Source organism: Tupaia chinensis, unplaced genomic scaffold (genome assembly GCF_000334495.1).
Source record: "Tupaia chinensis unplaced genomic scaffold, TupChi_1.0 Scaffold143894_1, whole genome shotgun sequence".
NCBI classification, from domain to species: domain Eukaryota; kingdom Metazoa; phylum Chordata; class Mammalia; order Scandentia; family Tupaiidae; genus Tupaia; species Tupaia belangeri.
In genome coordinates, this window is record NW_006203745.1 from 806,813 (window position 1) to 822,693 (window position 15,881).

The window sequence follows — 15,881 nt, forward strand, 5'->3', positions numbered from 1 at the left end:
TCAACTTCTTTCTCCTTTCTCTTTAGCAGTTCATTATCTCTCTTCTCTTCCATCTCTGTTAGCTTCAACATTATGAATGCTCTAAATTCCTTATCAGACATTTCCGTGATTTTCATCAAACTGCTTGTGGATAAAGAAGAGTTAAACTTATCCCTTGGAGGAGAGGTATTTTCTTGTTTTCCCATATTTCTCGTGATCCGGCAGTGATTTCTTGTTATCTGATGGATGGTGAGTTTCGTTCAGATTCTTGAAGTTCAGTCTGAATGTTCAGGAGCAAGCAGACAGAGGTGATCTAGAATCTCTTTGTCGTTCTGTTGTGTTCACTGGTGCAGCAGATTCAGTAGATATTGAGGAATATTTTAACCCTATTAGTATTTGGATGTTTAGCTACAGTGCTCTTAGATCCTTCTAGTTCGCTGTAGCCATGTGGAACCTTCTTCTGAAGGCCTGGCCTCTTCTGCCGCTAGCTTGTTTGCTGGAGGCTGAATTATCAGTACAAAGTCTTCATTTCTCATGTGCCCTGTAATACCTAGTTTGTTGGAACCATGTGGAACCTTCTTCTCTCTCTTACCTAATTTTAAAGTTAATCATTTTGATTTTTAGAGTTTTTGGTTCATTTAATGAATATTTATTGAACATCTACCATGTACTAGAAACTGTAAGTGGTAGGACTACATTAGTGATAGGACAAATTTTTGTATTCATGAAAATTACCTTCTGGTAGGGAGAATGAACAATAAATAAGCAAAAGAATACATGGTGTTTTTCAGATAGTTTCAAGTCTTACAAAGAAAAAAATCTGAGTAAGAATAGAGAACAATATCTGTATTATGTGGGGAGAGGAGCCAAGATCAGTTCTTCTACATTAGGAGGTAGGAAAGTGCTCTCTGAGGAGATAATATTAGAATAGAGCCCTGAATAAATAATGCAAAAGAACCAACTATGCAAGATGCTGGGAAGATCATTCAGAGCAGGGAATCAGCAAGTATAAAGACCTGCAAGTGTAAAAACTGGTTTGGTGCTTTTGAGGAACACTAAGAGGCAAGCAGGACCAAATGGAATTAGGTTAAAAAAAAAAAAAAAGGAGTAAATGATACCAGTAGTTTAGGTTCGTGGAAATAGGTAGAGGGCTATGTCTTAGGGAATCTTTGCATTTTAAGCCCATGAGTTTTGATTGTTTTTTTTTTTTTTTTTTTTTTTTTTTAGGTTTTATCACAAGGATTTGTCACTTTCTCTCTCTCTCTCTCTTTCTCTCTCTGGGTATGTGCGTGTGTGTGTCTCTTTCTAGATCATTAAGCCAAAATATTTATTTCTTAGAGATGTGCTTGAATATTATGATGGCGCCAGAATTTTTGTTACTTGAAAATTATAGAATAGATAAGGATGGCATTCTGAGACATTTCTAATTTTGTCATACTAAGTGACATTCACAAAATACCAAATTTCGTGATTCCTAAACTGGGCTACACATTATCCTATTCATTATTCACTACCTATTTCAAGTATATAATTAATGATAAATGAAATTATTATGAAAGAACCTTAGTTGAACTGGGGTGTTTTTTTTCCTTATATAAATAAGCTTGAACTTGTTTTTTGCCATTTCACAGTTCATTAGCGCAGATGTACATGGAATTTGGTCACGGCTCTTTTGTGATTTCGGTGATGAATTCGAAGTTTTAGACACAACAGGAGAAGAACCAAAAGAAATTTTTATTTCAAACATAACGCAAGTATGGTTATATTATTGAACTTTCGTATTTTTTAAAGTTTATACAAATGCTATATTTAACAAAGATGTTATTAGCAAAATACTTTAATATACAGTATTTTTTCATTTGTTTCAATGGCATTTTAAGATATTCATGAGAGAATATCTTGTTAACTAATTGATTGAATTATATTAAAACTAACTTGAAATTGGAAAATTTTTAAAAGTATCTGAAGCTCCACTAACATTATTTAAGATTTGATTAATCAACATTTTCTTGTCATAAATTTTAATTTTGTTCTGCAGCATATTCCTGTGAACTATGAATTATGATTTGGTATTTACTGAACTATTTTTACTGGGTCAGATCATGGATGTACTCAGTAGGTTAAAAGTCACCTGGCCCAACACTGTAACTACAGGCAGAGGCACAATTAAACCATCTTAGACAAGAGCTTTTTAATCTATTATATGTCTAAAATGTTATTTAAAAGGGGGAAATGTTTTAGAATTAATTAACCTTCGAAGCCTAAAGTATGAATTTTCTTTTCTTTTCTTGAGAGTGGTTTTTGCTAGAGGGTGTGTGCGCTCACCAGAAACACAGAGAAACAGAAAGGGAGAAATCACTCCCGAGGGGGGATGGCCACGCCACAATCCCTTCTCTCCTCCATTCTCTTCTTGGGATCCTGGGCACGCATGCATACCCGCCCGGCGTGAATTTAAGCCATGGGTCTGGGACTCGAACCATGGTCAACTATATGGTAGTCCAGTGACATAGCCATTACACTTATTGCTGGTCCCAAGTCTGAATTTTCTGATCACAGTCTCTTAATACCATATAAACAATATTTTTACTCCCTTAAACAACTGGAGAAATCATTGATTCTATTTTAATGGAATATTTCTATTTAACCTGAAAGATTTATTTGTACTTTTTGTAGTTAACTTATATTAAAGCTCTAAAGAAGCCAAATGTAAAGGAATGATAATACATTTTAATAATATCTGTGTTTCTCTATGTATTATTTTTAAGCCTACTGTAATGTTGTCTTATGTCTTTTTAAGAAAAGTTCTTGAAAAACCACAATGTTTTTTTTTTTGTTTGTGAAGTGGTTTATTATTCCACCTGAGTTATTCTTTGAGGCATGTTAATGTTTAGTCAACCTCTTGCCATCTCTAATTGGTTTTAGTTTGTCCCTGAGACAATACACTTTTATAACAGACTCCAAGAGGCTGGATTCTTGTATTGCATTGATATTTTCTTCTATTGAATAGTGTAGGAAATAAGCTGATAAGCTACATTATTTCTTTAAAGTGTTGAGCAAGCTTTCCACTACCAGATTTCTGCCTGTAAAATCTCCATCTTCCTTTCTTAGATTTCTTTAGTTTTGAAAGTTTGAGTTTCATCTTTTATGGTCATAGTTTTTTCTAACATGACTTTAAAACATGTTAAATAACTTTTGAATTTTTTTTTTACAAGTCACAAGAATGTTTGAATCTATAAAATGTTTGAATTTCTCTGGGATCTCTAATATCTCCCTACAGACATTATATGTATTTACACATTTGTTAAAAAAAAATAGTAAAAATGTGACCATTATTTTGTGACAGCTTTTTAAAAGCTTGCTTTTATACAGGAGGGGAATAATGGTTTAAAATCTTGGTTCTGAGAATTTTGTGATAACATTGCTATTGTGTGAGATTTGGAATTTGTACTAGAAGAATACACGAATTTGCTTTTTAATAGGTTGTCCTTATTTTTAGGCTAATCCTGGCATTGTAACTTGCCTTGAAAACCATCCTCACAAACTTCAGACAGGACAGTTGCTAACATTTCGAGAAATTAATGGAATGACAAGTTTAAATGGATCTACACAACAAATAACTGGTAATTTGATATGTTTTATTAATTTACATATACTTACTCATTAATCACCACATTTATAGTTCAGACACTGTACTCAGTGTTGGGAGTACAATATCAGTACAGATAAATATGATTCATAGTTCTTGGCCTCAAAACATGAAAAAGTGAGGAAATGTTAAGCAAAGATATTAAGAGAGTACAGGCATTTTGGGAACTCTATTCTTGACAAGGAAACCTACCTACCTAGTTTTGGGACAGCAGCAGTGAGGACAGGGTGTCTTGATTAAAATTTGAAGGTTGCATTGACTTGGAAGATGTTGAAAAAGTATATTCTATGTAAAAACTGTAAAAGGCTCAGCTGCAATACAGAACTCAAGGAACCTTAAGAAATATGCCAGAGTGAGCATACATGGGTAACATACTTAAAGAGTGCAAGACAGAGAGTAGATTTTAAAGAGAAGGTGATGAGTACAGTTTAGGCTTATTGGGTGAGGTAGCAATGAAGTCTTCAAGTGGACAGGGTCTTTTTTTTTTTTTTTCCCATTGAATCTGTGTACTGTCATTGACCAAAAGAAGAGGAAAGGTACAAGAGTCAGAAGTTTGAGGAGAGTAAGCATTTTAAACGGAGAGATTATCAGGTTTCACACAGGGCTCATTTGAAGTTAAAGATAATGAATTAACAGCGGTACTAAATTGGCATACTTTGTTTTTCTTTCATCCATGTTAAAGAGTTAAAGACAGTGCTACACAGCCTATAACGCAGCCATATAGCATGCTTATTTTATACCTGTTCTTGAGAGAGTGAAATGTTTTTATCTTTAGGGCATTTGAAAATATGTGATTAGTGTATAGACTAGTATATGAAATTACTTTTTTTTAATGATTGCAAAATGTATCCTTAGGATGGGAATAAATCAGTTTCTGTTACAAACTCTTAATAGATAAAACTTTAGATCCATATTTAAACATCTTTGGTAACAAAATTATTTTATTTTCTAATTACATGTAAATGTCTTAAAGTACAAGCTCAGAGGCCAGCAGGTGCATAGATTTTAGGACCCTGGACTACCACATGGCCTTCATTTGAGTCCCAGACCACGTATCTTGAGTCTCACAGTAGGCATTTGTGCACGTGCACCCAAAATCCTGAGAGAAAAATAAAGAAGAAAGGATTGTGGCATGGCCATTCACCCCATCTGGGATAATTTCTCATTTCTCTCTCCATCTTTCTCTATGTCTTCAGTGAGTGCACCCACACTATATCAAAAATCCCTCTTTTAAGAAACAAAGTGCAAGCTCAGATCACTGATATTAAAGAATTTTTGCCTGTTTTTATGAAAATTGACTACATTACTTAAGATTACCTTTTTTGGGAACCAGCAGTTAGCATAATGGCTATGTCGCTGGACTCCCATGTAGTCGACCACGGTTCGCGTCCCACAACCAGTGACTTAAAACTCACGCCGGGTGCGTGTGCGTGCGTGCCCAAGATCCCGAGGGGAGAATGGAGGAGAAGGGATTGCGACGTGACCATCCCCCCTGGGGGGTGATTTCTCGCTTTCTGTCTCTCTCTCTCTCTCTGTCTGTCTGGCAAGCACACGCGCCCTATAGCGAAAACCTCTCCAAAAAAAGAAAAAAGGAAAAAAAAAAAAAGATTACCTTTTTTTTGGGGTCCATGCAGTGGTAGAAATCTGCATTATATACCACAAAATTATGGGGATAAGGGTGAATATTTAAAAAGAGTTGCTGCTGATAAAGCTTTTTTCCTTCAAGTTGATTAATTGGAAGTTACTGCTCTGCTATTTGAAAAAAAAAAAAAATAGTTAATAGTTAATATATTATTATTCTAGATTAACATGTGTATGTGTCTGTATGTATGTATGTTTGGGGTTAAAAATGAATCCTACTTTAAACCTCTTCCCCTCTCCAGAAGTAATAGCAGCTAACTTTAATGTTTACCTTACCAACCTTTTTATCTTTTTATATGTTAAATGAAGAGCACAGGTCACATGGTGTTTTAATTTGAATTTTTTTGAATAGCAAGTAGTTCAAAGACAAGTGTGAATATTTTTTAAAGAATTATTTTATTTAAGTTTATTTATTTATTTTAATTTGACCAGCAAAGGACAGAATGAGAGAGAGGAGAAGAAAGAGAAAGTGAGAAAGCAAGCCACCAGGTCCAGGACTCAAACCATGGTTGGCCATATGGGAGTCCAGCGCCCTTAACCACCATGCCACCTGCCAGCCCTGAGACAAGGATTAATGTTTACAGGGATAAGTTTTCTGCCCATCTTTGCCTCTAATTCCTCAGTTCTCACCTACCCACCACAGGTAACTACTAGTCTTAGTTCCTTGTGTGTCCTTCTAGGGTTTCCATTCCATATGCTTGCACAGATGGTGGCATATTATGCATAATGTTATACTTTACAATTTTATTAAAAAAATAAAATAACCATTTCACATCAGTAATTGTAGTATTCTTTTTTTTTTTAAGTTTTTTTTTTATGACTACGTAATATTTCGTGGTGTGGATAAAAATGTTACCAAAGCATAATTTTAATTTTAGTATAAATGAGGCTGAGATCTTAAATTTTAGAACAGATTTTTTTCTTTAATGTGAACCATCCATCTATCCTTTTCATTTTCTTATTGTATTATTATTTTTTAGCCATTCCTAGTACACCCGTGTATGTATATATGTGTGTGTGTTCGCGTGTGTGTGCATGTCATATTTACCAGTTTCTTTTTCTTTAAGAATTATTTAATTTTATTTATTATTACTGTTTTGTTGTTGTTTAATTTTTCTATAGATCACACATTCTAACCAGAGAGAGAGAGAGAAAGTGAGAAAGCAGCTGCCAGATCAGAACTGAAAACAAAATGTTTTTTTTTTTGTTTGTGAAGTGGTTTATTATTCCACCTGAGTTATTCTTTGAGGCATGTTAATGTTTAGTCAACCTCTTGCCATCTCTAATTGGTTTTAGTTTGTCCCTGAGACAATACACTTTTATAACAGACTCCAAGAGGCTGGATTCTTGTATTGCATTGATATTTTCTTCTATTGAATAGTGTAGGAAATAAGCTGATAAGCTACATTATTTCTTTAAAGTGTTGAGCAAGCTTTCCACTACCAGATTTCTGCCTGTAAAATCTCCATCTTCCTTTCTTAGATTTCTTTAGTTTTGAAAGTTTGAGTTTCATCTTTTATGGTCATAGTTTTTTCTAACATGACTTTAAAACATGTTAAATAACTTTTGAATTTTTTTTTTACAAGTCACAAGAATGTTTGAATCTATAAAATGTTTGAATTTCTCTGGGATCTCTAATATCTCCCTACAGACATTATATGTATTTACACATTTGTTAAAAAAAAATAGTAAAAATGTGACCATTATTTTGTGACAGCTTTTTAAAAGCTTGCTTTTATACAGGAGGGGAATAATGGTTTAAAATCTTGGTTCTGAGAATTTTGTGATAACATTGCTATTGTGTGAGATTTGGAATTTGTACTAGAAGAATACACGAATTTGCTTTTTAATAGGTTGTCCTTATTTTTAGGCTAATCCTGGCATTGTAACTTGCCTTGAAAACCATCCTCACAAACTTCAGACAGGACAGTTGCTAACATTTCGAGAAATTAATGGAATGACAAGTTTAAATGGATCTACACAACAAATAACTGGTAATTTGATATGTTTTATTAATTTACATATACTTACTCATTAATCACCACATTTATAGTTCAGACACTGTACTCAGTGTTGGGAGTACAATATCAGTACAGATAAATATGATTCATAGTTCTTGGCCTCAAAACATGAAAAAGTGAGGAAATGTTAAGCAAAGATATTAAGAGAGTACAGGCATTTTGGGAACTCTATTCTTGACAAGGAAACCTACCTACCTAGTTTTGGGACAGCAGCAGTGAGGACAGGGTGTCTTGATTAAAATTTGAAGGTTGCATTGACTTGGAAGATGTTGAAAAAGTATATTCTATGTAAAAACTGTAAAAGGCTCAGCTGCAATACAGAACTCAAGGAACCTTAAGAAATATGCCAGAGTGAGCATACATGGGTAACATACTTAAAGAGTGCAAGACAGAGAGTAGATTTTAAAGAGAAGGTGATGAGTACAGTTTAGGCTTATTGGGTGAGGTAGCAATGAAGTCTTCAAGTGGACAGGGTCTTTTTTTTTTTTTTTCCCATTGAATCTGTGTACTGTCATTGACCAAAAGAAGAGGAAAGGTACAAGAGTCAGAAGTTTGAGGAGAGTAAGCATTTTAAACGGAGAGATTATCAGGTTTCACACAGGGCTCATTTGAAGTTAAAGATAATGAATTAACAGCGGTACTAAATTGGCATACTTTGTTTTTCTTTCATCCATGTTAAAGAGTTAAAGACAGTGCTACACAGCCTATAACGCAGCCATATAGCATGCTTATTTTATACCTGTTCTTGAGAGAGTGAAATGTTTTTATCTTTAGGGCATTTGAAAATATGTGATTAGTGTATAGACTAGTATATGAAATTACTTTTTTTTAATGATTGCAAAATGTATCCTTAGGATGGGAATAAATCAGTTTCTGTTACAAACTCTTAATAGATAAAACTTTAGATCCATATTTAAACATCTTTGGTAACAAAATTATTTTATTTTCTAATTACATGTAAATGTCTTAAAGTACAAGCTCAGGGGCCAGCAGGTGCATAGATTTTAGGACCCTGGACTACCACATGGCCTTCATTTGAGTCCCAGACCACGTATCTTGAGTCTCACAGTAGGCATTTGTGCACGTGCACCCAAAATCCTGAGAGAAAAATAAAGAAGAAAGGATTGTGGCATGGCCATTCACCCCATCTGGGATAATTTCTCATTTCTCTCTCCATCTTTCTCTGTGTCTTCAGTGAGTGCACCCACACTATATCAAAAATCCCTCTTGTAAGAAACAAAGTGCAAGCTCAGATCACTGATATTAAAGAATTTTTGCCTGTTTTTATGAAAATTGACTACATTACTTAAGATTACCTTTTTTGGGAACCAGCAGTTAGCATAATGGCTATGTCGCTGGACTCCCATGTAGTCGACCACGGTTCGCGTCCCACAACCAGTGACTTAAAACTCACGCCGGGTGCGTGTGCGTGCGTGCCCAAGATCCCGAGGGGAGAATGGAGGAGAAGGGATTGCGACGTGACCATCCCCCCTGGGGGGTGATTTCTCGCTTTCTGTCTCTCTCTCTCTCTCTGTCTGTCTGGCAAGCACACGCGCCCTAGATTTCTCGCTTTCTGTCTCTCTATCTCTCTCTGTCTGTCTGGCGAGCACACGCGCCCTATAGCGAAAACCTCTCCAAAAAAAGAAAAAAGGAAAAAAAAAAAAAGATTACCTTTTTTTTGGGGTCCATGCAGTGGTAGAAATCTGCATTATATACCACAAAATTATGGGGATAAGGGTGAATATTTAAAAAGAGTTGCTGCTGATAAAGCTTTTTTCCTTCAAGTTGATTAATTGGAAGTTACTGCTCTGCTATTTGAAAAAAAAAAACATAGTTAATAGTTAATATATGCTTATTCTAGATTAACATGTGTATGTGTCTGTATGTATGTATGTTTGGGGTTAAAAATGAATCCTACTTTAAACCTCTTCCCCTCTCCAGAAGTAATAGCAGCTAACTTTAATGTTTACCTTACCAACCTTTTTATCTTTTTATATGTTAAATGAAGAGCACAGGTCACATGGTGTTTTAATTTGAATTTTTTTGAATAGCAAGTAGTTCAAAGACAAGGGTGAATATTTTTTAAAGAATTATTTTATTTAAGTTTATTTATTTATTTTAATTTGACCAGCAAAGGACAGAATGAGAGAGAGGAGAAGAAAGAGAAAGTGAGAAAGCAAGCCACCAGGTCCAGGACTCAAACCATGGTTGGCCATATGGGAGTCCAGCGCCCTTAACCACCATGCCACCTGCCAGCCCTGAGACAAGGATTAATGTTTACAGGGATAAGTTTTCTGCCCATCTTTGCCTCTAATTCCTCAGTTCTCACCTACCCACCACAGGTAACTACTAGTCTTAGTTCCTTGTGTGTCCTTCTAGGGTTTCCATATGCTTTTTTTGCACAGATGGTGGCATATTATGCATAATGTTATACTTTACAATTTTATTAAAAAAATAACTTGATCATTTCACATCAGTAATTGTAGTATTCTTTTTTTTTTTAAGTTTTTTTTTTATGACTACGTAATATTTCGTGGTGTGGATAAAAATGTTACCAAAGCATAATTTTAATTTTAGTATAAATGAGGCTGAGATCTTAAATTTTAGAACAGATTTTTTTCTTTAATGTGAACCATCCATCTATCCTTTTCATTTTCTTATTGTATTATTATTTTTTAGCCATTCCTAGTACACCCGTGTATGTATATATGTGTGTGTGTTCGCGTGTGTGTGCATGTCATATTTACCAGTTTCTTTTTCTTTAAGAATTATTTAATTCTATTTATTATTACTGTTTTGTTGTTGTTTAATTTTTCTATAGATCACACATTCTAACCAGAGAGAGAGAGAGAAAGTGAGAAAGCAGCTGCCAGATCAGAACTGAAAACACAATCAGCCTTACCCATTACGCCAACTGCTGGCCCCTTGCCTATTTATTTTATGTGAATTGAAAATATTCTTCCTGTTTGCATTTATCTTTTGACTTTGCTTGCAATGGGTGTTTATTTCATACTATTTATAATTAGATTTTGCAGTCTTTATGTCAGGACTTTTGAGTGTTACTTCTTTTAAATATTACTTAGAAAAGCCTTCCTTTAAGATTTTAAAGTGGGGGGGGGGGAACCAGCAGTTAGCGTAATGGCTATGTCGCTGGATTCCCACGTAACCGCGGTTTGTGTCCCGGAGCCGGTGGCTTAGAACTCACGCCGGGCACGTGTGCGTGCATGCCCAGGATCCCTAGAGGACAATGGAAGAGAAGGGATTGCGGCGTGCCCATCCCCCCTGGGGGGTGATTTCTCGCTTTCTGTCTCTATGTTTCTCTCTGGCTGTCTGGCGAGCGCACGCGCCCTATAGCGAAAACCTCTTAAAAAAAAAAAAAGATTTTAAAGGGGGAGAGCAGGTGGCATAGTGGTTCAGGACGCTGGACTCCCACATGGTCAACTGCAGTTTCAGTCCCAGACCTGACTGCTTACTTTCTCATTCTCTCTCTCTCTCTGGTCAAATTAAAATAAATAATGTTAAGTAAAAATATTTTAATTAAAAAAAAGATTTTAAAGGAATTTTTCTTCAGTGCTTTTATCTTTAAAATCATGTTAAATCTTTTTTACTTTTACAACTTTTTTGCCTTAGGGTGCATATGCTTGCCAGAGAAACAGAGACAGTGAAAGGTAAAGTGAGAAATCACACACCCTCTCCCCACCACCCCAGGGAAATGGCCACACTGCAGTTCCTTTTCCTCCATTTCCCTCTCAGGATCTTGGGCACACAGGCACACATGCGCCATGTGAGTTTCAAGCCTCTGGGTCTGGGACTAGAACTGCTGTTGGCCATGTGGGAGTCTGGGAGTCCAGTGACATAATCGCTACACAGTCTGCTGGCCCTACTTTTACAGCTTTTATCTATTTGAATAGATATTTTCTCAAATGGTTTTTTTCCACCACAAAGATTTATTTATTGAATTATGTCATCTTTTCCAAGCTGTCTGAGGTATCATGATTTTTGCATGTGTACCTGGGTCTTTATCTGGATTCTCTAACTTACTTGGTCTGCTCATGAGCCAGTATCATACTGTGTTAATTAGTATGACATATAATTAGTGTATTATTGAGGATTTATGATATTAGGTCATCGGGAAAGTCATGACATGTTTTTCTATGCAAAAATGGATCATGACTTTCCCGATGACCCAATATATTTTAATATCTATTAATGAATTATTAATGAATACACTCAGTTTTTTTTTTCCAAGTTTGCTTGCTAAGTCCTAATAATTTATGTTTTGAAAATTAGTATATCTAGCTCTGTACATTCCTTCTCCCCTAAAAATGAAAAAGCCATACTAAACTCTTCTATAGCTTGTAAATTGGAAAGGATTAACATCTTTATGTTAATAAATCTTCAATTTTATTTTATTTTTTTAAAGAATTATTTATTTAATTTTATTTATTCATTCATTTATTTTAATTTTGACCAGAGACAGACAGACACACAGTGAGAAGGGAAGTGAGAAAGCAAGCCACCAGGTCCGGGACTTGAACCGTGATCAGCCATATGGGAATGCCCTGCGCCTTAGCCACCATGCCACCTACTGACCCAATAAATCTTCAATTTTAAATACCTGTATTCCTGTTTAATTTTCTTACTTTTTTCCCTTTAGTGTTATCACCATTTTCTTTTAGCATTGGTGATACTACACAACTGGAACCATATTTACATGGAGGCATAGCAGTCCAAGTTAAGACTCCTAAAACATTTTGCTTTGTAAGTATTTTTTATCTGCTTATATATACCTTTTTTTTTTAATAGAGAAAGAATGGCAGAATTTTAAAAAAGTAATAAAATGGTGCAGTTAACCGAATAGTTAATTAAAAGAGTGAGCATATTTTATTTTTGTAATTTGCATCCACTTTGAGGTAAATGGACCCAATCTAAGGAAATAAACTGATAGCAACAATACCCCCCCAAAAAATAATAGACATCTTCTCTAGCTAGAATTCCATATGTATATAACTGAGGTGTGTGTATACCCCAAATAAATTATAACCTTTCTGAATCATCAGAGTTGATTATTCTTCCCTCCTTAAGACAAAAGGTAAAAGTAATATATTTTTTAAGTATTTGGCAAAGATTGTTTTATTATTTGATTTTTGCTAAAATAAAAGGAATTTCAAAAATCATGCTTATTAGTCCAGGTTGGTTTGGTTTGGTTTTAACATTTTTGCAATAGAGTGTATGCACTCAACAGAGAGAGACAGTGAAAGGGCAAGTGAGAAATCACCTCCCAAGAGGGATGCCCACACCACAGTTCCTTCTCCTCCATTCTCCTCCTGGGATTTTTGGGCACGCACACACATGTGCACAACATGATTTTCAAGCCTCTGGTTCCTGGGCTCAAACCATAGCCATGTGGGAGGCCAGCACCAGCTATACCACCTACTGGCCTCTAATTCAGGCTTTTTAACATTTAAAATAGTGCAGCTAATCAAATATGCCCCCACATAGTTCCTCTTACTCTGTCTCCAGTTTTTGTTGGATAGATTGTCTCAGATAATTTCCAATTTGGTGGATGTTTAGAATTGTTGGGGGTGCGGGGGGATTATGTTGTGCCGTTTCTTTGAACCACACAGAACTTAACTTAGAGTACCTATTCAAATCTCGTAAGGCATAATAAGTCCTGATAACCTCTTATCAGAAAAGTATGGTAACTTTTAGATTATAACAAATTTTTTTTGAGTATACAAATGCTTTCACTGATTTTTTTCCAGATTTACTATGTGGAGCAGATTGGTTTATTGTATTTAACATTTTTTTAATGTGATGATAAGAAAATAGCAGATATTTTATATTTCGATTAAAACATTTCAGCCCAACCTTATTTATTGCAGACCTTTGGGAAATATCCATTGCTTTCAGTTCATTGACATTTAACAATAAATTTTGTCGGGGCCAGCAGGTGGCATGGTGGTTAAGGGTGCCAGACTCCCACATGGGTGACTGCAATTTGAGTCCCAGACATAGTGTCTTGCTTTCTCACTTTCCCCCTCCCTCTACCTCACTCTTTCTCTCACTCTGACCCTCTCTGATCATATTAAAAACTAAAGTTGAATAAAGTAATTTTTTAAAAGATTAATTTTAAAAATTTGGTAAAGTAATCACTTGCTATGAAATATTATTTTTTCTTCTCTTAGGAACCATTGGAGAAACAGATAAAACATCCAAAGTGCCTTATTCCGGATTATAGCAAACCTGAGGTAAATAAATACATTGCAGGTTTGAGAGAGGCAGCAGAATGGGGGATGGGAATTGGTAAGTGATTACAAAGTTAAAATGGAGTAACCTTGTATATAATTTGATGTCAGGTTTTCTTAATAAGGTTATACTCACTTATCTAAAATTGACTCCCAAAGTTTAAAAATAGGAATTTGTATTATAGAAAAAGTATTGGAATAATGGGAAAAAATTTGACTTTTATACTGATTTGCTAACTTTGATAGGTAAAGGTGATTTCAGTAACTTATACAAAGATGACTTTTATTAAAAGATTTTTAACCATGCAAAGTTTTATGTAATACATATTTCAAACCCAACCTTAAGCATATATTATTTTTTTAATCACTGTAATTTTGATCAGTAAATAAATCTGTGATAAGGAATTAACTTTCCAAATTTGAATGTTGATAAGGAAAAAGTACTGAATGAGCTTGTACAAACATTTTATTACTGTTTTTAGTTATATTACTAAATTTCATGTGGATAATCTACAATAGTAAATATCTGTCATACCAGCTAGAACTGAAACATGGAGCTGCTGCTTAAATATACCTTTATAGCTTTGAAGTCATTTCACTTCTCTAAGCCTCGTCTGTCTCATCTGTTAGATACAATAATAGTGCTAAGCTAATGTGTTTATTGTTGGGATTAAATTAAATATGTTAAAGGCATTTAGTACAGTGCCTGTCACATATTAAACACTCAATAATGTTGGCCAATTATTAATCTTTTAAATAGGTCCCTTTACAGATTCACACAGCTATGCTTGCCTTGGACCAGTTTCAGGAGAACTACAGTCGCAAGCCAAATATTAGGTAATTTTTGTTTGTTCTCATTTTGTGTAGGTATGTATGTATGTATTTCTTCAATGAGATAGAGAGGCAAAGAGAAAGAGAGACTGGTACCCCCAACAGTGTTATCATGCTGCGATCGTTTCCCCAGCCTCAGCCAGCCAGAATCACAGGCACATGTACTTGCCCGCAGTACACAAGGACACCTTAGGATGTAAACCCAGGATCTTTCCACATTGCCTCAGTGTGATAGAGCAACTAGAGTAACTGCTGTACCACTATAGCTGACCTGGGCAATGAATTTTTTTCCTTTAAAAATAACTTTTTTTAATAAAAAGTATTTCAGAAATTACAGATTTTTTGTAAAAAATGGAACCCCTTATAATTATAATACCTATAGATATAGCAACCTGTAAACATTAACAGGTGATCATCCCTTATCCAAAAATCTAAAATGCTGCAAAATTTGGAACTTTTTGATCATAGACACAATGCTAGAAGTAAAAAATCCACACCCAACCTCATGGGATGGGTCAAAGTCAAAGCACTATAATACAAAAATATTGTATAAAGTTAACTTCAAGCTATGTGTATGAGGTATATAACATAAGTCAATTTTGTGTGAGTGCGAGTTTTGCCTTTAAGTTAGTGGAACATTTTGTGGTCCCTATTGGAAAAATGCTACATTCTTGGGACCAGCAGATGGTGTAATGGTTACGTTGCTGAACTCCTACATAGTTGACCACTGTTTGAGTCCGAGACCTGGAGGCTTAAAACTTACATTGGAAGCGTGTGCATCCATGCCTAAAATCCTGAGAAGAGAATGGAGGAAAAGGGATTGCAGCATGGCCATCTGCCCTGGGTGATGGGGGCTGATTTCTCATTTCCTTCTCTCTGTCTCTGTCTATGTCTCTGGCCAGTGCACATGCCCAATAACAAAAATCTCTCTTAAAAAAAAAAATTCCACATTCTTTTCTATATTTCTTAAGTCTTAGTTTTTATGTGACTCTTTGTTTATGACAATTGAGAAAATTTAAGTTGGGGTACTTTGGTTTAAATTGTAGATGCCGTCAAGATTCAGAAGAGCTGTTGAAACTAGCAATGAATATAAGTGAAACTTTGGAAGAGAAGGTGAATATTCAAAGTTATGACTGTCACTAAATTTTTTAACATATAAATATTGTGTTATATATTAATATGCTCTATATGTCAAATCCCAGCTTTACTGCTTGTTTACTATAACATCAACCAAGTTATTTTACTTTCTTCTGATTTATTTTATAGACCTGTAAAATGAGCATTAACCTAACTCAGAGTTGTAAACATTAAATGACATAATTTTGTAAACCATTTAGAATGCATGTGGCATACAGTAAATAGCATTTGCTGCTGCACTGCTGTTAGCAGTAGTAGTGGTGTTCTTATTCTTTTCTGATTTTCTTGATTTGTTATCCTCCTAAAACTCAACATATATAAACTATCACCTTTCTTTTATACATTATACATTTATGTCTATTGAATTTTGCATATCAA

The 15,881-nt window shown here is 34.9% G+C and overlaps 1 protein-coding gene across 1 annotated transcript in view; it reads left to right on the top strand.

The window, feature by feature from the left end:
- The window catches only part of UBA6 (ubiquitin like modifier activating enzyme 6), an 84,285-nt gene that overhangs the window by 26,057 nt on the left and 42,347 nt on the right, over positions 1-15,881 (top strand). Inside the window, exons 8-13 of the mRNA XM_006165321.3 lie at positions 1,611-1,733; positions 3,476-3,599; positions 11,945-12,048; positions 13,476-13,538; positions 14,296-14,372; positions 15,413-15,479. Coding sequence (XP_006165383.1) covers positions 1,611-1,733; positions 3,476-3,599; positions 11,945-12,048; positions 13,476-13,538; positions 14,296-14,372; positions 15,413-15,479 — 558 coding nt within the window. The remainder of the gene's footprint in view (positions 1-1,610; positions 1,734-3,475; positions 3,600-11,944; positions 12,049-13,475; positions 13,539-14,295; positions 14,373-15,412; positions 15,480-15,881) is intronic.